Raw genomic sequence first — 25947 nt, 5'->3', positions numbered from 1 at the left:
TTTTCAGTGGTAGGGGCTGGGAGACTAGTCCGGATCGAGGTAAAGTTGAACGGAGCAAAGAACAAAGATAGCCTTGATGAAAACCTGCTCCAGAGCACTCAGGACCTCAGACGGGGGCAAAGCTTCAAATTCCAACAGGACAATGACCCTAAGCACATAGACAAGACAATGCAGGAGTCTCTGCATGTCCTTGAGTGGCCCAGCCAGAGCCCAGACTTAAACCCGATCGAACATCTTTGGAGAGACCTGAAAATACCTGTGCAGCGATGCTCCCCATCCAACCTAACAGAGCTTGAGAGGATTTGCAGAGAAGAATGGCTGTAATCGCTGCCAAAGGTGCTTCAACAAAGTACTGAGAAAAGGGTCTGAATACTTATGTAAATGTAATATCAGTTTTTAATTTAAATTTTTAATACATTTACAAACATTTCTAAGAACCTGTTTTTGCTTTGTCATTATGGGGTATTGTGTGTACGGTACGTAGATTGATGAGTTAAAATAGCAATTTAATAAATTTTTTAATAAGTGTGTAACGTAACAAAATGTGGAAAAGTGAAAGGGTCTGAATACTTTCCAAATGCACTGAAGATAATGGACAACTTCCCATTATATTTCGCAGATAAATTTGGACCACGAAGCGTTTACTTATTCCAAGAGAAATCTTACTGTGGGCTTGAAGAGCATTTCAACATGTAACCCAGACACCTGTCCCAGGTTAGCAGAGATGACCGTTCTGCTGGTCCCTGAAGAAGCACTGAAAGCACTGGACCTGAAGAACCGGTCGTTTTGGTATAGTACAAAACCAATGGAGTGGTTTGTGTTTTTACTATGCAAAACTGAGTGGAGTGAATTTGAATGAGAGAGGGTAGAGGGAGAAAGAGAGGGGGGAGAGAGAGAGAGAATGTTGTTCATATCAGGACTTCATATACATGAGTAGCTTGACCTTGCCTTGTAGAACTATCATGGAAGCCTAATTATTTCTCAATAGTTTACCTATCCACATGTCATATGACTCATCTTACTGACTTTATTGTCCCCATTGGGACATTTTGTTGCAGTGTCATGTACACATTTAAAGTGGCGTTTAAATACAAAACAAAATTGACAAAACAACTTTCAGACCAGTTACGTACCAATAAAAATAATAATAAGAAGAAATAAAACATTTAAAAAAAAGAAAAGACTAGCCTGCTGGCCTTACGGAGTCGATGGGAACATTCGTCCAAGCTATTTAGGAGGGATATCACACCTGGCACAAATGATTGTCTCGTTCTGTTTTTCCTGCTGAGGGGTGCCCTATACCTGCGCCCAGAGGGGAGTAGTTCAAATGCCAGGTACAGGGGGTGGCTTGGGTCTAAAATGATTTTGTGAGCCTTACGGAGGGCCCTGACCTTAAAGATCTCATCCAGGCCTGTCTGTTTGACTCCAAGTACCTTGCTTGCTGTGGTAATAATCCTTCTCAGCATATTTCTCTGTCTGATCCTTATTGGACAATCTAAATATTTGGCATTGCTGACCTGATTTTGGCGACCACAAAGAGCAGTTAAGCGCTCTCGGTGAAAGCGTATAAGGAAATTGAATCTTGAGCTTCTACACTGTTTGTATACCAACATTGGCTCACCTGGTGGGAATTTGATAAAAATCTGGACGTCGGTAGAACCTCCTTTGCTAGTTATCAGTTCAGAGGTATTGGTGTTGAGATGAATTCTGTTGGCCACAAAATTACCAGATCTTCCTGGAGACCGAGATTCATTTGATTTATACAGTTAAAGCAGAACAGTGTTACTTCTTTACCACAGGAGGCTGGTAGACCCTTATTTGGGGAGGACGACTCATAATAATGGTTGGAACAGAGCGAATGGAATGGCATAAAACACCTGGAAACCGCGTGTTTGATGTGTTTGATACCATTCCGCTGATTACGCTCCAGCCATTACCATGAGTCGTCCTCCCCTCATCAGCCTCGACTTTATCTGTTCTAGTCTGTAATACAACAAATCAAATCCATTCCAAACCGTATTGACAGCAGAGGAGAAACATTAGAAAAATTAGGAGATAGAACTAGACTGTCAACACAGATATAAACTATATAGATATACAGATATAAACAGATATAATACAGATATAAACAGATATAATATCACTTTAAATGCCAGTATGTAGGTTCACTAGCAGTCTCACTCACCAGTCAGAGCAGTAAACTGGATCCCTACTGAGTCACTTGGTACTTGGACAGACTGGACTGCCAGGTTGGGCTGAACCACCAAGGACACATTATTGTGCTGGTCCAGGGAAAAATTCTCCAGGGTCTCTGTGAGGCTGGGGGAGAAACACAGAAAAACATTAGCTTGCATGCACCATGCAGAGGCACACGTACACACATAAACTCAAGTATACGCAGAAACACACACCACCACCCATGCACACACACACACACACACACACACACAGACAAACACACACACACACACACACTCCAGTACTTTTGGACAGCGTCTCTCTCCTGTGAACTCTCCTCACTGGAATTCAACAGCTGACTGATGGTAGTTACAGCTGCCTCTGCGATGTCCTGCAACATGATCAAAACCAGGGGATGACCCTCAAGTGTTCAAATCACTGCAGTAACAACCTCACGTTTCTCTCCAGAACATGTCATAGTTCACGACTTGATTTCAAAACATCTTATACCTTTGTGATATTTGCAGACAGAAGCAGCGTGTTAGCTATCTGAGCTGCTGTGGTGATGTTGTCAGCTGACAGCTGCTCTGGTCGGGAGGTCAGGATCTGAGTACTGAAGGCTAACTCTAGTAAATCACCTGAACTACTGGAGATCTGAATAGAGACAGAGAATGATTTTTATTCATTATATTTTACTATTGTTTTTCAACAGAACATTGTGCAAGTGGCAGCAACATGCTGAACTGTGAGTACATTGGATATTACATTACTGGTACTAACTATGTGGCTCAGTTGGTAGAGCATGGCAATAGAAATACCAGGGTTGTGGGTTCAATTCCCACAGGGGACCAGTATGAAAATGTACGCACTCACTACTGTAAGTCACTCTGGATAAGAGCCTCTGCTAAATGACTAAAAGAAATGTAATGTAAAACACAAGAAATAAAATTAGAATGTTCCTCATCAACTGTTAAGCAGAATAAAGGAACAGAATAGATGATCTGAAGGTAAGAGCCAGTTGTTACTGATCTTCAAACTGTAAGATCCACTCCTCATAATGATGACTGTAACTGACTCAAAGAAAGATGAATGCTAAATTGAGACTGGTCATAAATCAAGATAATAAAAAATATGCCTATTGACTTACATTTCCTAGAATGTCACTGAGGGTAAATTCACACTGCAGAATGTAAGTATTACCAAACTGTGGAGATCCAGTGTCATCTGAACAATCTGCTAAGGCTACTGGTAAACCAGCTGGAGGAACCAAGATAGTAAAGATTTTGTGTTACTTAATAGAACATTAATTAGGACTGTAACATTTTTTTCATTTCAGGTGAATAAAAGTAACATACCACCGGTTGTATTCTCATCACACAACTCTTCTGAATAAGCAGACCAGCCAACTACTGTTGTTGTGAAGGAGAATCCATCCTTGATGGTGGAATGGCAGAAATTCCCTATTGAAGTAAAATGCATTTCAACATGGACCAAATGTGTGACTGCAAACATGAAATGCACATTCTGAATGTGAGATCCAAGGAGTAGTGTTGTGGACTGTGAATGGTAAATCCAAGGTTAGGTATAGTAGTGTAGTATTGTGCAGTAGTCTGAATGGTAGATCCAGGGTTAGGTATAGTAGTGTAGTATTGTGCAGTAGTCTGAATGGTAGATCCAGGGTTAGGTATAGTAGTGTAGTATTGTGGAGGAGTCTGAATGGTAGATCCAGGGTTAGGTATAGTAGTGTAGTATTGTGCAGTAGTCTGAATGGTAGATCCAGGGTTAGGTATAGTAGTGTAGTATTGTGCAGGAGTCTGAATGGTAGATCCAGGGTTAGGTATAGTAGTGTAGTATTGTGCAGGAGTCTGAATGGTAGATCCAGGGTTAGGTATAGTAGTGTAGTATTGTGCAGGAGTCTGAATGGTAGATCCAGGGTTAGGTATAGTAGTGTAGTATTGTGGAGGAGTCTGAATGGTAGATCCAGGGTTAGGTATAGTAGTGTAGTATTGTGGAGGAGTCTGAATGGTAGATCCAGGGTTAGGTATAGTAGTGTAGTATTGTGGAGGAGTCTGAATGGTAGATCCAGGGTTAGGTATATTAGTGTAGTATTGTGGAGGAGTCTGAATGGTAGATCCAGGGTTAGGTATAGTAGTGTAGTATTGTGGAGGAGTCTGAATGGTAGATCCAAGGTTAGGTATAGTAGTGTAATATTATGCAGGAGTCTGAATGGTAGATCCAGGGTTAGGTATAGTAGTGTAGTATTGTGGAGGAGTGGGTAAGTGTGTGGATGTACCCTCTGAACAGGTCTCTCCGGTCCACTCATCAGGACAGATACAGATTCCACTCAGCAGCTCACCACCATTTATACAGACCAGAGGAGGGGTTGTGGTGGTAGAGGAGTTGGTAGAGGTGGTAGAGGTGGTGGGCAGACTGGTACTGGTGACAGGGATAGAGGTAGGGTAACCAGTAGTTGGAAGACCAGTAGTATTTAGGGTTATAGGGTCATCAGTTGTTGGTTTTTTTATGTCAATGGTGGTTGGAATGACAGATGATATGGTGAGATCCCCCTGTGGAAAAGAGACTTTAAAAAAAGAGAATTAACTCAGAAAAAACACATAAACAAGAATACATAGTGTCAGTTCCTATAATCATAGCAGATGATCCATGCTGTTCCAGTTTCATAGTCTGCATCAGTGTAGAAATGTTTCCTACTGTACTTTTTGAGAGAAAGAAGTCATTCTCACTGCCAATAAGCGGTAGACAGTTGATAGCAAAGTCTACCCTGTTATCAACTGCATCTGAGATCTGATAGTAGTCTACCCACAATCTGTAAACAACAGTTTAGCGATACATCCAGATTAGTGTTTGGATAAAAATAAAGTCTGAAACAATGTCTTTATTGATGCTATTGTATCCCTCACAGCAAACAGACAAAACATCAATTAATCATTGACTATACAACAAACTTTAACATTCATTAACCACACTGTAAAAACAGTAAGGTCATATAGTGGTAATAATCCATTGACAAGTTAAATTAATCATACATTTTTGAACATCTGGAGAGTGACAGCAATTTTCTTACGCAATTCTCAATCATACAACAAACTTAACAGCATCATACATCTGAACATCTTAAATCACCCTGAATTAATAGAATATAGAGCAAGTCTTACCTGTAGCAAAGACAGCCATAATCCATAGCTCCTTCATCTCTGCTGTTTCCAGTCATCCAGTGTCAGCAGACTGCACATTATTATGGACATCTGTTGGTTTTATGCTGCGCTCCACCTATTACAGAGTCTGCAGTGACGTACAGGTACCAGTACCAGATTTAGTGTTGAAATTAAGGGGAAAGTACTGGAACCAAAGTATTGGTTTCAACACAACCCACGTTGTCAACAGGATCAGTAAAGACAATGACACAAATTCTTTGAAAAGAGATCAGACATGACAGGATGAATAAATAGGATCCACATGGATGAATACTGTGAGGACCAGTCAACCAATAGCATTACCTTTCTCTATGCAAAACATTCTTAGTTGCAGCTGGGAGGTAAAGTACATGTTTTGGTAAACAGAACAACTTTCCACTAGATCAGGTGTAATTAGATCTCCTGATTAGAGTTGAAGAATAAAACAAAGTAATGGAAGTGTCTTGGAGGTCTGGATTAGAATATGAGGACACTAGAGGGTAGACTTCTCTAGAACAGGGTTTCCCAAACTCAGTCCTGCCCCTCAGTTCTGGATGGCTCCTCTCATTAAGGCACATCATGCCCTAACCTAGTCATGGGTACGTCCCAATAATATCTCCATCGTCCGGAAGTGTACACTCGTTCACAACTTCACCCACAAATCTAAAAACATTGGATTCGCAGAGGCATTGTCCAACGCAGAGATGGGCAACTGCTGAACTCAGTCGGGTTCTCAACTTACTGTTGATAGTTAGAATAGTAGAAAACACAAGGTGCAATGTCACGTTCCTGACCTGTTTTCTGTTAGTTTGTGTATGTGTTAGCTGGTCAGGACGTGAGTTTGGGTGGGCAGTCTATGTTTTCTGTTTCTATGTTGGTTTAAGGGTGACCTGATATGGCTCTCAATTAGAGGCAGGTGGTTTTCATTTCCTCTGATTGAGAGCCATATTAAGGTAGGTGTTTTCACACTGTTTGTTTGTGGGTGGTTGTCTCCTGTGTCTGTGTGATGTTACGCCACATGGGACTGTTTCGGTTTTGTTTGTTCGGTTTATGTAGTCTGTTCCTGTTTTCATGCGTTCTTCGTTATACGTAAGTTCTTATGTTCAGGTGCGTCTACGTCGTTTGTTGTTTTGTAGTTATTCAAGTATAGTTCGTTTTCTGTCTATGTCGTGTCTTGTTTAAATCAATAAATCATGTCATCATACCTCGCTGCATATTGGTCTTCAGATCCCTCTCTCCTCTCCTCGTCTGAGGAGGAGGAGGATTTAGAGTATCGTTACAGAACCACCCACCAAATTACCAGAACCAAGCAGCGGGGAAAAGGGCAGCGACAGCAACCGCAGAAATCCCAGGACTTGTGGACTTGGGAGGAAGAGTTGAACGGAGAAGGACCCTGGGCACAGGCTGGGGAGTATCGCCGCCCCAAAGCTGAGCTGGAGGAAGCGAAAGCTGAGCGGCGGCGATATGAGGAGGCAGCACGGCAGCGGGACAGGTACGAGAGGCAACCCCAGAAATTTTTTGGGGGGGGGCTAGAGAGGAGTGTGGCTAAGCCAGGTAGCAGACCTGAGCGCACTCCTCGTGCTTATTATAAGCAACGCGTCACTGGTCAGGCACCGTGTTATGCGGTTAAGCGCACGGTGTCGCCAGTGCGTGCCCATAGCCTGGTGCGCTATAGGGCAGCCCCCCGAAAGTGTCAAGTGAGTGTGGGCATCCAGCCGGGGCGTATTGTGCCTGCTCAGCGCGTCTGGTCTCCGGTACGCAGTTTCGGTCCAGGGTATCCTGCGCCGGCTCTGCGTGCTGTGTCTCCGGGGCGCTGGGAGGGTGCAGTGCGTCCTATGCCTACGCTCCGCTCGTACCGGGCAAATGTGGGAGTGGAGCCTAAGGGAGAAGTGCGCGTAGTAGGCACTAGATCTCCAGTGCTCATCCACAGCCCGGTTCAACCTGTGCCTGCACTCTGGAGGGTACGGGCTGAAGTAGTATGCCAGCCTGGGGGAGTGGTGCCAAGGCTGCGCACCAGAGCTCCAGTGCTCCCCCACAGGCCGGTCCTTCAGGTGCCTTTTAACATCAAGCCTCCTGTAGGTCTCTCCAGTCTGGTGGGTCCTGTGGCAGCCCCACGCACCAGGCTGTCTCTCCGTCTCCTCCCTACAGGTGTGCCCGTCTGCCCAGCGGCGCCTGAACTGCCCGTCTGCCCAGCGGCGCCTGAACTGCCCGTCTGCCCAGCGGCGCCTGAACTGCCCGTCTGCCCAGCGGCGCCTGAACTGCCCGTCTGCCCAGCGGCGCCTGAACTGCCCGTCTGCCATGAGCCTGCAAAGCCGCCCGTCTGCCATGAGCCTGCAAAGCCGCCCGTCTGCCAAGAGCCTACAGAGCCGCCCGTCTGCCAAGAGCCTACAGAGCCGCCCGTCTGCCAAGAGCCTACAGAGCCGTCAGCCAGACAGGAGCCGCCAGAGCCTTCCGCCAGACCGGAGCCGCCAGAGCCTTCCGCCAGACCGGATCAGCCAGAGCCTTCCGCCAGACCGGATCAGCCAGAGCCTTCCGCCAGACCGGATCAGTCAGAGCCTTCCGCCAGACCGGATCAGCCAGAGCCTTCCGCCAGACCGGATCAGCCAGAGCCTTCCGCCAGACCGGATCAGCCAGAGCCTTCCGCCAGACCGGATCAGCCAGAGCCTTCCGCCAGACCGGATCAGCCAGAGCCTTCCGTCAGACCGGATCAGCCTTCAGAGCCGTCCAGCCAGGACCAGCCTTCAGAGCCGTCCAGCCAGGATCCGCCAGAGCCAGCCAGCCAGGATCTGCCAGAGTTTATCAGCCGGGACCTGCCCCTTGTCCCGGTGTTGCCCCTTGTCCCGGTGTTGTCCCTCAGTCCGGAGCTGCCGTCCCTCAGTCCGGGGCGGCCCCTAAATCCAGCGGGACCCATGTCTAGGGTTCCCAGTCCAAGGTCGGTGGCGAGGGTCGCCACCTTGAGGAAGACACAGAAGCGGGGATTTATTATGGTGGGATTGGGACAGCGTCCGGAGCCGGAGCCACCACCGTGGTCAGATGCCCACCCAGACCCTCCCCTAGACTTTTGGTGGTGCGTTCGGAGTACGCACCTTGAGGGGGGGGTTATGTCACGTTCCTGACCTGTTTTCTGTTAGTTTGTGTATGTGTTAGCTGGTCAGGACGTGAGTTTGGGTGGGCAGTCTATGTTTTCTGTTTCTATGTTGGTTTAAGGGTGACCTGATATGGCTCTCAATTAGAGGCAGGTGGTTTTCATTTCCTCTGATTGAGAGCCATATTAAGGTAGGTGTTTTCACACTGTTTGTTTGTGGGTGGTTGTCTCCTGTGTCTGTGTGATGTTACGCCACATGGGACTGTTTCGGTTTTGTTTGTTCGGTTTATGTAGTCTGTTCCTGTTTTCATGCGTTCTTCGTTATATGTAAGTTCTTATGTTCAGGTGCGTCTACGTCGTTTGTTGTTTTGTAGTTATTCAAGTATAGTTCGTTTTCTGTCTATGTCGTGTCTTGTTTAAATCAATAAATCATGTCATCATACCTCGCTGCATATTGGTCTTCAGATCCCTCTCTCCTCTCCTCGTCTGAGGAGGAGGAGGATTTAGAGTATCGTTACATGCAATTTCAATGTTTGGTTGTGCATCAGCAGTTTCTCTCTTGTTATGTCAGTCACTGACAGTCACTCAATTAGCACATGTCAGCTAACATTTGTTTAGACTGGTAAGATAGTCTAGCCAGCGATCTAAACTTGTAGTAATCATGGTCGACACTCTCACTCAGATATCATTTAAAAAACTGCGAACATTTCTCTCCATCCAATAGTAAAGTGTACAATTTCAGGAAATTGTTTCATGTTTCATAATTTTCTGCAAGCCTAACAGTTTCTCCCCTCCACGGGTGGAGACAGAATGTTCTGTAAGGAACACAGTAGTCCAGCTTGTCTGCCGATAGCTCCTCTTATCATTCGTTTCACACTTGCACCCTGCTTACGTACTAAAAAGGAACAAAAGGTCCTTGTTCTAATTCTGACTAAAACTACACACATCAGATTATAAATTTATGATTCTAATAAATTTAATACAATTATATGGATTCAGGGTGGAATATTTTAATCATTACTTTAAACCTATAAATTCCATTATCAACCCCCCCTTAATGACTAAATAATACACACTGATACATCCACCGCCATATGGAATCAAAAATGTTACACAAAATCAAACAAAACCAATACATGTATTGTAACGGCTTTCTTCTGTGGACGAAGGAGAGGACCAAAGCGCAGTGTGGTTAGTGTTCATCATGATTTAATAACGACAATAAACGTGAACACCACAAAATACAAAAACAACAAATGTGAAAAACCGAAACGGTCCTATCTGGTGCATAGACACAAAGACAGAAGACAACCACCCACAAAACCCAACACAAAAGGCTACCTAAATATGGTTCCCAATCAGAGAAAATGACTAACACCTGCCTCTGATTGAGAACCATATCAGGCCAAACATAGAAACGGGATAACTAGACACACAACATAGAATGCCCACTCAGCTCACGTCCTGACCAACACTAAAACAAAAAAAATACAAAAGAACTATGGTCAGAACGTGACATGTATTTACATCAGATACTCATCATCGACTGCTCCAGGCCTATATCCCATTATAACTCTTCTTTTTAGGATTTTTATTACAATCTTCATTAAAGGAACAGTCTGTCTAAACATTGAAGATAGTCTCATCTCACATTGGCTCCTCGTGGTTAAAAGAAACGGAGCCATCTCCTAGGCCTGGAGGCCTGTATTCGTCATCCCACTGGTCAGAGCTCGGAATCGGTCCATATCTCACCATCTGTTGCGTCATTGATCTCTCTAGAGTTCTGGTGTTTAAACCTCTCACACATGGGACCAACCAGCATCCACACAACACCAACAAACTCATACAGGTGAAAGCAGCCCACAATACAGTACTTACAATATTTTTCCATTTCCCAAACATGCTATCGAACCACCCTGTCAGGGAAGTATCCACCCCAGAGTTCTCTGCTAACTCATGAGCTAATGTGGTCAAACTGACCAGGGCCTTGGTCACTGATCCGTCTGGAACTGTGTTATTTGGAATGTAAGTACAGCAGGCTGCTCCGAATATCACACATATCCTACCCTTCTCGGCTAGTAACATATCCAATGCTATTCTATTCTGCCATGTCATTAACTTCTCTGCGCTACGGATCCCTTTTACGGAATCATTTTCCTAAACAACCGCTGAATTGCAGGGCGCAAAATATTACTAAAAATATTTATAATCATGCAATCACAAGTGAAATATACCAAAACAGAGCTTAGCTTGTTGTTAATCCACCTATCGTGTCAGATTTTGAAAATATGCTTTACAGCGAAATCCAAGCTTTTGTGAGTGTAGCAATCAATGCTACAACAGCTAGCCCCAAATTAGCATGGTCACGAAAGTCAGAAAAGCAATAAAATTAATCGCTTACCTTAGATAATCTTCGGATGTTTGCACTCACGAGACTCCCAGTTACACAACAAATATTATTTTTGTTCCATAAATATAACTTTTATCACACAAAAACGCCATTTGGGTTGCACGTTATGTTCAGAAAACCAAAGCCTTGTTCCGTTCGACAAATTCCAAAAAGTATCCGTAATGGTCGTAGAAACATCTCAAATGTTTTTTATAATCAATCCTCAGGTTGTTTTTAACAAACATAATCGATAATATTTCAACCGGACCATAACCTATTCAATAAGAGAGGAAAAAGAAAATGGAGAGCTCCTCTCTCGCGCGCAGGAACTATTCAGAGGACACCTGACTACTTTTGAAATATCTCACTAATTTTTCAAAATAAAAGCCTGAAGCTATGTCTAAAGCCTGGTCACAGCCTGAGAAAGCCGTTGGAAAAGGAATCTGGTTGATACCCCTTTAAATGGAAGAAAGACGGTCCAGGAAACACAGATTTAAAAAATATATATATCACCTCCAGGTTCGATTTTCTCAGGTTTTCGTCTGCAGAATACGTTTTGTTATACTCACAGACAATATTTTGACAGTTTTGGAAACTTTGGAGTATTTTCTATCCTAATCTGTAAATTATATGCATATTCTACGATCTGGGCCAGAGAAAATGTCTGTTTACCTTGGGAACGTTATTTTAAGAAAAAAGAAAATTCTGACCCCTAGCGCTAAGAGGTTTTAAGCCATTTTGCCACAAATTTGGAAGTATGCTTGGGGTTCATTTGGAAGACCTATTTGCGACCAAGCTTTAACTTCCTGACTGTCTTGAGATGTTGCTTCAATATATCCACATAATTTTCCTGCCTCATGATGCCATCCATTTTGGGAATTGCACCAGTCACTCCTGCAGCAAAGCAGCCCCACAACATGATGCTGCCACCCCCATGCTTCACGGTTGGAATGGTGTTCTTCAGCTTGCAAGCCTCCCCCTTTATCCTCCAAACATTACGATGGTCATTATGACCAAACAGTTCTATTTTTGTTTCATCAGACCAGAGGACATTTCTCCAAAAAGTACGATCTTTGTCCCCATGTGCAGTTGCAAACCGTGGTCTGGCTTTTTTATGGCAGTTTTGGAGCAGTGGCTTCTTCTTTGCTGAGCGACCTTTCAGGTTATGTCGATATAGGACTTGTTTCACTGTGGATATAGATACTTTTCTACCTGTTTCCTTCAGCATCTTTACAAGGTCCTTTGCTGCTGTTCTGGGATTGATTTGCACCTTTCGCACCAAAGTACGTTCATCTCCAGGAGACAGAACGCGTCTCCTTCCTGAGGCGTATGACGGCTGTGTGGGGCCATGGTGTTTATACTTGCGTACTATTGTTTGTACAGATGAATGTGGTACCTTCAGGCGTTTGGAAATTGCTCCCAAGGATGAACCAGACTTGTGGAGGTCTACATTTTTTCTGAGGTCTTGGCTGATTTCTTTAGATTTTCCCATGATGTCAAGCAAAGAGGCACTGAGTTTGAAGGTAGGCCTTGAAATGCATCCACAGGTACACCTCCAATTGACAAAAATTATGTAATTTAGCCTATCAGAAACTTCTAAAGCCATGACATCATTGTCTGGAATTTTCCAAACTGTTTAAAGGCACAGTCAACTTAGTGTATGTAAACTTCTGACCCACTGGAATTGTGATACAATGAATTATGAGTGAAATAATATGTCTGTAAACAATTGTTGGAAAAATTACTTGTGTCAAGCACAAATTAGATGTCCTAACAGACTTGCCAAAAGTATAGTTTGTTAACAAGAAATTTGTGGAGTGGTTGAAAAACTAGTTTTTATGACTCCAACCTAAGTGTATGTAAACTTCTGATTTCAACTGTATATACAGTACTCGTTAAGTATTGTAACGTAACTCATGATTTGAAATATAGTATATACAGTATCATTGAAAAGTTTGGACACACCTACTCATTCATGGGTTTTTCTTTATTTTGACTATTTTCTACATTGTAGAATAATAGTGAAGACATCAAAATTATGAAATAACACATATTGAATCATGTAGTAACCAAAAAAAGTGTGAAACAAATCAAAATATATTTTAGATTTTAGATTCTTCAAGGTAGCCACCCTTTTCCTTGATGACAGCTTTGCACACTTTTGGCCTTCTCTCAACCAGCTTCACCTGGAATGCTTTTCCAACAGTCTTGAAGGAGTTCCCTGTCACAAAGTGGCCCTTTGGGGTGTATATCGTGGCTTCCCCCCTCTCTCACTCTCACCACAAGTTTTATGACTTTACGACAGGTCATAAATTCCTGGCAGACGCTCTCCCCCTGGTCATGCAGAAAGAGAGGGGAAATAAACCTATGGAACAAAGAGCTTCTCCCAAATTTGGAGGATAAAACAATATTTATATTTTTGAGAATGTGGGAATGGTCCGTGTGTATTTAAAAAACAATCCTGTCGAAGTTGTTTTATTTTGTGACATCAAGAAGGACAGTAGCACAGAATAACAGTAACTTTGGAAGTGTACATTTCTCCATTATTCGTTTTCTACCTGAACTTTCTGTAAAATATATTATTGAATATGAAACTATTTGTGAGAAGATATCATTTCATGTTGGCCTTCTTAATGAGATACGTGTTTAGTTATAACATTTTAACTAGTCAGTGACCACACCCACGTGAGCCCAGACATTACGTAGGCGTCATAAAACCGCCCCTTCCAGGACAGAGTCCCCACATTGGAATTGCTCCAATTCTATAGGCCATGGGACCATACAGCTGTAGGTTTGGCTACACGGCTGGAAATGGTTCAACTCTGAGACTATCGATCACTATAGAATAAGAGCTGATCTTAGACGATAATTACTAGTCTGCAGTTAGAAATTACGTAAGCCTAGTACAAGAATACCGACAACAACCGAAACATCTATTCTAAGAACAAGCCTAACGTATCCATTACAACAGACACTATCCAGAGTAGAGGTCGACCGATTAATCGGGGCCGATTTCAAGTGTTCATAACAATCGTAAATCGGTATTTTTGGGTGCCGATTTGCCGATTTTTTTTTTACACCTTTATTTAATCTTTATTTAACTAGGCAAGTCAGTTAAGAACACATTCTTATTTTCAATAACGAGGCAGAACGACAGATTTTTAACCTTGTCAGCTCGGGGGACCCAATCTTGCAACCTTACAGTTAACTAGTCCAATGCTCTAACACCTGATTACATTGCACTCCACGAGGAGCCTGCCTGTTAGCGAATGCAGTAAGCTAAGGTAAGTTGCTAGCTAGCATTAAACTTATCTTATAAAAAACAATCAATCAATGACTGTCATTGCTCCAATGTGTACTTAACCATTAACATCAATGCCTTTCTTAAAATCAATACACAAGTATATATTTTTAAATCTGCATATTTAGCTATAAGAAATCCAGGTTAGCAGGCAATATTAACCAGGTGAAATTGTGTCATTTCTCTTGCGTTCATTGCACGCAGAGTCAGGTTATATGCAACAGTTTGGGCCTAATTTGCGAACTAATTTTGCGAACTAATTTACCAGAATTTTTGCGAACTAATTTACCAGAATTTTACGTAATTATGACAACATTGAAGGTTGTGCAATGTAACAGGAATATTTAGACTCATGGATGCCTCCCATTAGATAAAATACGGAACGGAATAAACGTTTTGTTTTCGAGGTGATAGTTTCCGGATTAGTCAAAGGTATATGGTTTAGAGAGAAATAGTCGACGCGTTATAATTCCTGTAATAACTTGCGGCTGAATTTGAAAGGGGTTCCTTCGTTATTTTACTGTTCATGTCTTCCATAGAGAATGTCTTGATCTACTTCAAATAAGGTCTGTGTTTCGTGCAGGCTTAAACCGCCTCGACGTTTTGATACCCGTGTAAATCTCACTAGGATAAGGTAACGTTTGTCAACATATTTTCATAAACACTCTACAAAAAAATGTATCTTCGCTTATATTTAGCCAATATTGATCAGAGTTACCTTGTCCTTTGGATATCTACGGTGATGTAAGCCTACACGAAACACAGACCTTATTTTAAGTGAATGTAAAAATATCCTATGGAATAAATGAAGGAACAGCTTTTCAGATTTTGCTAGAAGGTGTCATGGGAATTATGACTCGCACTTTGGTTGTCAATTCTTACCATGCCCATTATTAAAATAGGATTTCCTGCATATAGAAATTAAAGTTTTTGTTTTCAACATTCATCACAGGTAACTTAAACTCTATTTTTATTCAAACAGTTGAGAGTATTTGTCTCCTAAGCAGACTCTTCAGTATCATTGTCACTTCAGAGCTGTGTGTGTGTGTGTGTGTGTATTTATGTATTATATTAAGTTAAAATTAAAGTGTTCATTGTTCATTCAGTATTGTTGCAATTGTCATTATTACAAAAATGTGTGTGTGTGTTTTATATATATATATATATATATATATATATATATATATATATATATATAAACATTTAAAAAAAAAAATACATCGGTATCGGCTTTTCTTGCCCTCCAATAATCGGTATCGGTATCGGCATTGAAAAATCATAATCGGTCGACCTCTAATCCAGATCCACGGAGAAAGCTACAACCACGAAGGACATTGTGACTTCTGGGGAACTTAACCAGACTCTGATGAACTGACTCTCCAGCAGACGGACAGGCGATTCCAACAGAGAAGACAACGACGTACGGGCGTAAATATATACATTGCAATTATTCGAATGAGCGGCCGTTCATGTGCAAAGGATTAGCATTTCAATTAATATAATTATCAACTGTGTGTAGTGAATTCATTTTGTCTTTCCTGCTCTCTCAGTCCCCACCCCTTTTCTTTGTCTTCTAAGCCGTCATATTGGCTTCGTCCACTAGGGACATTTTCTTTGTATCATGTAGTAACCCAAATATCTACTGGTTGTTTGTTATGTAATTCTGTGATTATTTAGTTAGTTAGTAAATAAATAATTAAGCCAATTTGTATATCGCTGAGTCATGATTCAGGCTAGGGTTCGTGCAGATATCCAAGGGGTTGCGACGTTCAGTAATGAGAACTGATGAGGTAATAATAATTCTTTAATAGAAGACTGTAATTGATCAGATATTAAAATATCTGAAGTTATTTTCAGAAAATTATAACTCTGTAAATCAACATTTTCTGTGGTGCCCTGACTTCCTAGTTAATTCATGTTTACATGATTAGTTTAATCACGTACTAATTAAACCTAGATAACTGATTCGATATAAACAAGTCTTCACATTTAATGATAGTTCAGACACGCTCAGCACTTGTTGGCTGCTTTTCCTTCACTCTGCGGTCCAAATCATCCCAAACCATCTCTACTGGTTTGAGGTCGAGTGATTGTGGAGGCCAGGTCATCTGATGCAGCACTCCATCACTCTCCTTGGTCAAATAGCCCTTACACAGCCTGGAGTTGTGTTGTGTCATTGTCCTGTTGAAAAACAAATGATAGTCCCACTAAGCGCAAACAGATGGGATGGCGTATCGCTGCAGAATGCTGTGGTAGCAATGCTGGCTAAGTGTCCCTTGAATTCTCAGATAATGTCACCAGCAATGCACCCAAACACCATCACACCTCCACCTCCATTCTTCACGGTGGGAACTACACATGCGGAGATCATCCATTCACCTACTCTGCGTCTCACAAAGACATGGCGGTTGGAACCAAAAATATCACATTTCCACCTTTCTAATGTCCATTGCTTGTGTTTCTTGGCCCAATCAAGTCTCTCTTCTTATTGGTGTCCTTTGGTAGTGGTTTCTTTGCAGCAATTCGACCATGAAGGCCTGATTCATGCAGTTTCCTCTGAACAGTTGATGTTGAGATGTGTCTGTTACTTGAACTCTGTGAAGCATTTATTTGGGCTGCAATTTGAGGCTGGTAACTCTAACGAATTTATCCTCTGCAGCAGCAATTCTGGGTCTTCCTTTCCTGTGGCGGTCCTCATGAAAGTCAGTTTCATCATAGCGCTTGATGGTTTTTGCGACTGCACTTGAAGTAACTTTCAAAGTTCTTAAAATTTTCCAGATTGACTGACCTTCATGTCTTAAAGTAATGATGGACTGTCGTTTCTCTTTGCTTATTTGAGCTGGTCTTGCCATAATATGAACTTGGTCTTTTACCACGTAGAGCTATATTCTGTAAACCACCCCTACCTTGTCACAATACAATTGATTGGCTCAAATGCATTAAGAAGGAAAGATATTCCACAAATTAATGACAATTTGTAAGTCGCTCTGGATAAGAGCATCTGCTAAATGACTTAAATGTAAAATGTAAATGTAACATGTACCAACACACCTGTGTGATCATTCTACAATGGTCCCTGTAGCATTCGATCAAACCGGTGTGATTAGAACGCTTATTTAGAACAGGCAGTTTCAAATGACGCAACAATCAGCATTTGAGCTGGCCACACTTTTTTCAGAAACATTTTGCACACACACATCCTTACAAAGTTGTCCAGAATGTGAGCAGTTTATTTTTGGATGCAATGTTCAGACATTCACAGAAGTATCTACAGCGTAACACAATCATCCAAACCGGGAAAATGTAGGCTACATTTGTCCTAGCGCTAACTGAGGAAAGATTGACATAACACAAGCGGTCATATTTTTATATCTCGTGGCTGACAGAAACTACAATATGAATTAGCTAATAGCAATTACTATTTATAATTAATCACATCCCGGGTGAGCTCACCATTGATCGAAATAATTGAGTAAAACACTTTCTAGAAATCGAAAGTAATCCAACGATGGGTAGTTTCTGTGCGCCGCCATGCTTTTTTTCTCTCACAGAAACCAAAGATAATAAGAGAAGACATGTTGAGTTTGGTCCGTTTATATATGGTATGCACGTTGAAGGGAGTGTGTCATCTACCATCGTTCACATCCCACCATTCACTTCCGGAAGTTCTCAAAAAATGAGTGCATCTTTACTCACCTCATTTTGTTATAACATCTTTGCTCCAACAGACAATTACGTGAAACCTAGAATTTATTATATGTCAACAAACATGGCTCCACACATAGCTGGATTTAGCTTAGCTCATTATAATCAGTACAACCTTCAAAAAGTATTTTACACACATCATATTTGCCCATTACAATCCATGCAAGAATCGGAATGCATGATTTGACACCAGTGCCTGAAAACATGTGAATAAAACAGTAAATATATAAATAATTACCACACAAAACATTTTCTGATAGTGATTTATTGATACAAGTGGCGCGTGCAGGCAGTCAATCACCTAACCTCTCACTCCCACTCTGAGCCATTCAGTGTTGTAGCATTAGCAATGTCTTTCAAAAGGAGACAACTCACAAATGTGGAAATTCTGGAGATTTTTAACAATTCTGACAACGAGTATGAAAGTCAGGAATCAGATTCTGACAGTGAGGAGATGCCCCCCAACCTTGTAGCCATTGAGAACCCTGAATCTGAGGACCCCTTGTCCACTGACAAAGTCCCAGGTCCCTTTGAAGATGCTGGTGGTGATGGAGGCAGACCGGCAGTGGATGAAGTACAGGAGTTCTGTGGTAGCTGGAAGGCCACCAGCCATTTCACCCCTCCTGGCCCTGCTGTTTGCTTTGATGAGTCCCAGTCTGGAGTGCAACGCCTCTTGCCATTTCCATCTGAGGCAGAGTGCTTCAGGTTGTTTCTGACAGAGGAGCTGGTGGGAGACATAGTAGAGGAGACTAATCGCTATGCCTTGGAGCTACAGGAGAAGAGAGAGCCAGGAGTGAGGGGGAAACTCACTAAATGGGAGACAACCACAATTAGTGAAATGGATAGTAAAGAAGAACTCCCCAGGAGAATACTGGAGCACAGATCCTATGTTTGCAACTCCCTTCTTTGTCACCCTCTTTTCCCAAGACCGCCTAGTTCTGCTTCGATGCCTGCATTTCGTCAACAATGTTACTGCCATCCTAAATTCCCCGTTATACAAAATAAGAAATGTTCTATCCAGCCTGACATCAGCATTTGGTCGGGTCTTTGTGAGTCTCTGTTATTATGGGAAGGTAGGCTGGCGTTCCGTCAATATATTCCCTCCAAAAGGCACAGGTTAGGGGTCAAGTTCTTTGTCATGTGTGACGTGACGTCCACCACTGACATCCAACATTACGAGGGGCTTCGGGTGTCCGGGTCCGTGGTGATGACCATGCTGACTCCTCATCTCAGCAAGGGACACACTTTGTATGTGGACAATTGGTACAGCAGTCCCACACTCTTCCAGCATCTGCTCTCCAACATCACAGGGGCCTGTGGCACAGTCAGGTCGAACAGGAAGGGGATGCTGGCATTCGGATGCAGGAAGATGCTGAGAGGGGAGGGGGAGTTCAAGGAGAATGGTCAACAGCTGGCAGTAAAGTTGCATGACAAACGAGACGTGTCCTCTCCACTGTCCATACAGCAACCATATCGGCCACAGGGAAGGTGGACCACCTGACGGGAAAGAGAAAAATCAAACCAGACTGTGTGCTTCACTATAACCTCAAAATGAGGGCAGTGGATAAGGTGGATATGATAAACAGCTTTGTGGAATGCACTTTGAAAACGACCAAGTGGTATAAAAATATATTTTTCCATTTGTTCGACACTGCTGCCCTCAATGGCCACATAGTTCACCGCCAACTAACACTTGCGATGATTACTGAACAAGGTATTTTTTGTAATTGGGTGTACAGTTCACATACAAATCGCATACAGTTCCATTATGCAATTAAAGTGACAATATCTCACACCTACCCACTGCCTCATAGGTAAAGTAATTACCTACCAAAAGTACAGAGAATCTCATGAGAACTGCTAGGGACAATCCCCTACGCCTCACTACACTTTGTTTTCCCTGCAAAGTCCCTCAAACTGCTGCTCAAGGTAGTCACACACGGAGGCACTGCAACTGCCTGTCTGGCACCAGGAGAAGTAAGCAGATGAAGTTGACAAAATACGTGTTAAGCTTGTGATACACCTCTATGTATTTCACCATGCTTTGGGGAGTATCATATGCTCAAGCACTATTTGGCACAACTGCAGCAATTAGTGACTGACTGAGCTGGTAGGTGACTTGACAGGTGGCCTGCCATGATACTTTTCCTTTAGAGGTGGGGGGTTGTTGTTCAGCCACTGCATGAATATTAAATATGGGTTATGCATATTCGTTTTTTTCCCTCTAGTAAAACAAGTTGTTGTTCAACAAACCAGCACCAATACTGCAATAAAATAGACAGCTATTACATATTGGCCTATGCGTTTTCTTGCTGTGTTTTCATCCAGTAAAACTGTTAAGGAGACACTAGGATACAAAAGCTGGCCTCAATCTTCAGCTCCAAAGATGTCCAGCTCCAGTACCAGTTCTGATATTGACAAATACTGTTTGTGGTTTCTGAAAGTACAGAATAAAGAGGAATTATTCATTAGAATACGATATAAGGATATGGCAATAAAACAATATTACAAAGAAGTAACATGATACACACTGCTATACAAATAGTATATTGTATTCACAAAATCACAAATTGGAGTTAACAGTAAGAAACAGTAACTTTTGAGCTCCACAGGGGGGCAGGGCAGAACAGAGCTATGCTAAATAGGGCAAATGAAAACAAACCATGGTCATAAATGTTATATATATTTAACCTTCATATAAACTAGGCAAGCTATTTAACAACAAATTATTATTTACAATGACGGCCTACACCTGTTGGTGTGTCTAAACTTTTGACTGGTATACAGTACCAGTCAAAAGTTTAGACACACCTACTTATTCAAGTTTAGATTTTTTTGGTACTATTTTGTAATCAAGATTCCTTTGCTCCTTGTTCACTTTGCTTCGCTTTCTCCTGACCTGAGGAAGTGGATGAAACAGGAGCCCTGGGTGAGATGTTTCAGCTTTCTTCTTGCTTGCTCCAGTCTCACAGCTAGCTGAGTCAGTATTTGGTCATGCTGCCACCTGAATTTTCCATTGGTCAGACCTGCGTGGCAGGAAGAGAGCATGTGCTTCAGAGTGGCTGGTCATCCACATAGTGTACAGCTGTCTGGGCTGTTTGCCAACCCCCACGTGTGAAGGTAAATTGGTGTGGGAAAAACATTGTACACAGAGTAAAGCAGAAACCTAATCCGCTGCCCTTCCATGTTCCAGGTGAGTGCCCTCTCTCTCACGCTCCCACAGCATGTCCAGCTGCCGTGTTTTTTCATGGCTACAACTCTGACATGCCTATTTTCTTCCTCAGCCTTTCAGACCTCCATCTGCACCACAGCACTACTTTGGATCTGCTTTCTTCCAGCTTGACCTGGATGTGTATCCCAGACCCAGCCTGTCTTGGTTTTACCGACCCAACAATGTTACCGTGACCTGGATGTGCATCCCAGACCCGCCTCCATGAGTGCTGCGCTAGTTGCCCACTTGCAACCGGTTCTGACCTCGATCTCTGCCTGGCGAACCCTCTCATCCTTGCGGTCCCGCAGCATCATAGGCTGACATACTTTTGTTGCCCTGTAGTCCTCTACCACAGATGTAACTGGCAGCTGCAGCCTGTGCTGTACAGGCCGATGGAGCAGGAGCTTCTTAATCAATTTTAAGTGCGTCCCATCTAACCTCGGTAATGACCAAATGTGGCCTGAGGGGAACATTTGTTTGACACCCCTGGGCTACACGGTCTTAAGCTATTTTCTGAGATATTGTGTAAAATTGTGTTTTTTCTCACTATAAGAAAACTAAAACAAACATTAGCTTAAAAAGACAATCACATAATTATTTTTTTATTTATTTATTTTACCGTTATTTTACCAGGTAAGTTGACTGAGAACACGTTCTCATTTGCAGCAACGACCCGGGGAATAGTTACAGGGGAGAGGAGGGGGATGAATGAGCCAATTGTAAACTGGGGATTATTGAACACTTTTATTCCAAAATTCATTGGACAACTGAGGAACTAGTCGTCACAGTAAATATACTCTATGTGGATACAAAATTGTATGCAGTATATTGTATATTATAGTACAAGAGGAGAAGTTTTACAAACTAGGTTTGAACTTGCAGCCCATCAGTTAGATGTCTGTGAGGAACAAGTTGGAAATGACACAGTGTCCTGCTGTGTGTATGATTCTACTTTATCACTTTGCTTTCCTCGCCATAGACTGAACTTCCTAGTGTGAAGAGGGATCCCAGCGCTAGAGACAGAATTCAAAGCACTTGACATCCTTTTCTTGACAATTGCTGTTCTTGCTGTGAACAGAATGAAAATCTGCAAGCCCTGTGGAGCGAAAACAAAAACACAAAGACATTATCAAGTATTTTCAGGAACACACAAGGACAAACAAAAGGTAGCGTTTCCATAAAGACCAACTCGATTTATTTATGTTTAGTAGGTGTCTAATTCTCAAATCAATCATGTCTGGATTATGTGGTACAATAGTATTTACAGTTTACATTTTAGTTATTTAGCAGACGCTCTTATCCAGCGTGACTTACAGTATTGAGTGCATATATTTACTACCTGAGTGGTGGTGAGTACACAGAAGGAGATGTTGAGTATGGTGTACATGGTCTGGTTCTGTGTAATGAGCAACAGATAGCCCAGGATCCAGGAGAGACCGAGCACCACAGCCAGAGAAAAGCTACTGAGGAACTTCTTCTTCATCGATGTGTGTCTTGTACTGGGAAACATAACCAACATACTTAGAATGCTGTAATAGACTGCTGTAATGCTGTGGTAGAAGAACATTTGACTTCCAGTGGGTGAGTGGGTTAGAGCAGGGTGCTAATTCAATTTGATGATTTGCTTACTAATGACTGAATTAATAATAAAATAATACATTTTATTTATAACAAGCTTTTCATTGAAAGACAATTAACAATTAAGCTCGTCAGTAGGCATTTAAATCAAGACTGATCTTTATGACTACAACGTTCTACTTTGTGTCCCCAAAATGCCCTAGTTAACGTTACCTGGTTAAATGTGGGTTGGTCTTGCATGTTGTAACTGCAAAATATACCAACACCACTGTGTTGAAGATAAGCATGAACGCCACAGGGATCAGGAACCCCCAAAACATTGGCAGCTTGAAGTCAAAGTTCCCCTTTGGATCGAGGGCAGCAAGCCAGCAACTGAGAGGTCAAATGAATGAGTTTGCGAGTGGGACAATGTGACAGACAAAACAGGCAGTGATTTGAATAACGTGGTATAAAGTAAACGTGGTGGGTGGCATAAGTAAACAAGAGACCTTTCAACACAATGGATCGTTCTTTTAGTTTTTTACAACTTTTAAAATTGCTCTTTACCATCGTTAAAAGCATGTAATACGATCATTGATAGGGAAAAGCTTTTACAGTATAAATTATATTGATAGTACAATATAGTTCACATGAGAGATAGATCACCTCAAACTCGTGGCTTCAGCCAATCACTGTCCCCATGCAACCTACACTCTGCCAATGCTCTGACCGTGCATCCTGTGATTGGTCAGATGCTCCTAGCTAGCTCGTCAGGTCCATTGCATGCTCTCTCAAGTGTGTCAGTATTAGCAGGGCCTGAACTGTGTTGTTTCCAGTGTCAGAGCGTGGGTAAACACATGTGTATGGGATGCGTGATTACAAAAAATCATCCCCATATACATCCCTATGTGCATCTTCTCCTGTGTGTGAATAAAGTTCCTGTGTGTGTTAACTCTTGGACTGCCTTAATCCTCTCTAACCGGGGGCGGTGTCAGTGGGTCATAGACTAGTAAATATGTTGAGCTGGGTCGCTCTCAGTACAGTATAGAGAAGTAGTATAGTACAATTCAGTACAGTAGTTGTATAGTACAGTAATGACTCACAATTCCTCCTGCCTGTAACCCAGTGGATCATCCACTCTGTAACTAATTCCTAAGGTGAGGGCCACCACAACCGCAGGCAGTCCTAAAGACAGAGAATGATGTTGTTATTTCCTGGTAGTTTTGCATGCAGCCATGTACAGAGTATTCTAAAAAGTATTCAGACCCCTTGACTTTTTCCACATTTTGTTACGTTACAGCCTTATTCTGAAATTGATTAAATAAATGTTTTCCTCATCACTCTACACACAGTACCCCATAATGACAAAGCGAAAACAGGTTGAGAAATTGTTGCAAATTTATTGAAAACAAAATACAGAAATACCTTATACCTTAGCAAAAACCAAGCCACGAGGTCGAAATAATTGTCCGTAGCGCTCCGAGACAGGATTGTGTCGAGGCACAGCTCTTGGGAAGGATACAGAAACAATGCTGCAGCATTAAATGTCCAAGAACACAGTGGCCTCCATCATTCTTAAACGGAATAAGTTCGGAGCCACCAAGACTCTTCCTAGAGCTGGCCTCCTGGCCAAATCGAGCAATCGGTGGAGAAGGGCCTTGGTCAGGGAGGTGACAAGAAACCCAATGGTCACTCTGACAGAGCTCCAGAGTTCCTCTTTGGAGATGGGAGAACCTTCTAGAAGGACAAGGGTCTCTGCAGCACTCCACCAATCAGGCCTTTATAGTTGAGTGGCCAGACATAAGTCACTCTTCAGTAAAAGGCACATTACAGCCCGCTTGGAGTTTGCCAAAATGAAACCAAGATTGAACTATTTGGCCTGAATGCCAAGTGTCAAGTCTGGAGGAAACCTGGCACAATCTCTACGGTGAAGCATGGTGGTGGCAGCATCATGCTGTGGAGATGTTTTTCAGGGTCAGGGATTGGGAAACTAGTCAGTAACAAGGGAAAGAGGGACGGAGCAAAGTACAGAGAGATGTTTGATGAACAACCCTAAGCACAGGAGTGGCTTGGGAACAATCTCTGACTGTCCTTGAGTAGCCTAGCCGGACTTGGAGAATAAACTGGATGAGCTCCGTTCAAGACTATCCTACCCACGAGACATTAAAAACTGTATTATCTTATGTTTCACCGAGTCGTGGCTGAACAACGACATGGATAATATACAGTTGGCTGGTTTTTCCGTGCATCGGCAAGACAGAACAGCTGTCTCCAGTAAGAATGGTCTGTGTCTATTTGTCAGTAACAGCTGGTGTGAGAAATCAAATATTAAGGACGTCTTGAGGTTTTGCTCGCCTGACATCGAGTATCTCATGATAAGCTGTAGACCACACTATTTACCTAGAGAGTTTATCTATACTTTTCATAGCTGTCCAAACCGATGCTGGCACAAACCGATGATGGCACTAAGACCGCGCTCAACGAGCTGTATAAAGCCATAAGCAAACAAGAAATTGCGCTCCTAGTGGCCAGAGACCTTAATGCAGAGAAATTTAAAACTGTTTACCTATTTTCTACCAGCATGTTACATGTGCAACCAGAGGGGGAAAAAATCTCTCTCAAAAAAAACCTCTAGACCACCTTTACTCCACACACAGAGATGCGTACAAAGCTCTCCCTCACCCTCCATTTGGCAAATCTGACCATAATTATATTCTCCTGATTCCTGCTTACAAGCATAAACTAAAGCAGGAAGTACCAGTGACTTGCTCAATACAGAAGTGGTCAGTTGACGCATATGCTAAGCTACAGGACTGTTTTGCTAGCACAGACTGGAATATGTTATGGGACTCATCCGATGGCATTGAGGAGTACACCACATCAGTCACCAGCTTTATCAATAAGTGCAACGATGACGTTGTCCCCACAGTGACCGTATGTACATACCCCAACCAGAAGTCATGGATTACAGGCAACATCCGCACTGAGCTAAAGGCTAGAGCTGCCACTTTCAAGGAGCGGGACTCTAACCAGGACGTAAGAAATCCCGCTATAACCTCAGACGAACCATCAAACAGGCAAAGAGTAAATACAGGGCTAAGATTGAATCCTGCTACACCGGCTTCGACACTTGTCGGATGTGGCAGGGCTTGCAAACTATTACGGAACAAAAGAAAGCCCAGCCAGGAGCTGCCCAGTGACAGATGTATTACCAGGACGTATACTCCAAGCATGTGCTGACCACCACCTGGTAAGTGCCTTCACTGACATTTTCAACCTGTGTAAATGTGATAACTTTTTTATTTTTAATAAATGTTTCAAAAAATG

The 25947-nt window shown here is 42.5% G+C and overlaps 2 protein-coding genes across 5 annotated transcripts in view; both read right to left on the bottom strand.

Moving 5' to 3' along the window:
• Window positions 1–21374, bottom strand: part of LOC129860103 (adhesion G-protein coupled receptor G7-like) — a 26988-nt gene extending 5614 nt beyond the window's left edge. The window contains exons 1-10 of the mRNA XM_055930424.1: window positions 21253–21374; window positions 19120–19224; window positions 4472–4767; window positions 3534–3638; window positions 3326–3435; window positions 2689–2832; window positions 2484–2569; window positions 2186–2319; window positions 1622–1735; window positions 667–836 (exon numbers count right to left, since the gene is read on the bottom strand). Of these exons, the coding sequence (XP_055786399.1) occupies window positions 667–836; window positions 1622–1735; window positions 2186–2319; window positions 2484–2569; window positions 2689–2832; window positions 3326–3435; window positions 3534–3638; window positions 4472–4767; window positions 19120–19224; window positions 21253–21374 (1386 nt within the window). The remainder of the gene's footprint in view (window positions 1–666; window positions 837–1621; window positions 1736–2185; window positions 2320–2483; window positions 2570–2688; window positions 2833–3325; window positions 3436–3533; window positions 3639–4471; window positions 4768–19119; window positions 19225–21252) is intronic.
• The window catches only part of LOC129859944 (adhesion G-protein coupled receptor G7-like), a 26635-nt gene continuing 18063 nt past the window's right edge, over window positions 17376–25947 (bottom strand). For 3 of the 4 annotated variants that reach the window (XM_055930217.1, XM_055930215.1, XM_055930218.1), the window contains exons 14-18: window positions 23724–23805; window positions 22855–23013; window positions 22403–22562; window positions 20752–22159; window positions 17377–20289 (exon numbers count right to left, since the gene is read on the bottom strand). In XM_055930217.1, coding sequence (XP_055786192.1) covers window positions 21950–22159; window positions 22403–22562; window positions 22855–23013; window positions 23724–23805 — 611 coding nt within the window. In that variant the 3' untranslated portion in view covers window positions 17377–20289; window positions 20752–21949. Of the gene's footprint in view, window positions 22160–22402; window positions 22563–22854; window positions 23014–23723; window positions 23806–25947 lie in introns of all 4 variants that reach the window. The other variant, XM_055930216.1, reaches the window with a different exon arrangement.

Source organism: Salvelinus fontinalis, chromosome 7, assembly GCF_029448725.1.
Source record: "Salvelinus fontinalis isolate EN_2023a chromosome 7, ASM2944872v1, whole genome shotgun sequence".
Lineage (NCBI taxonomy): Eukaryota > Metazoa > Chordata > Actinopteri > Salmoniformes > Salmonidae > Salvelinus > Salvelinus fontinalis.
Note: the sequence above shows the minus strand (reverse complement) of the source record. Positions and strands in the feature narration are given on the sequence as shown.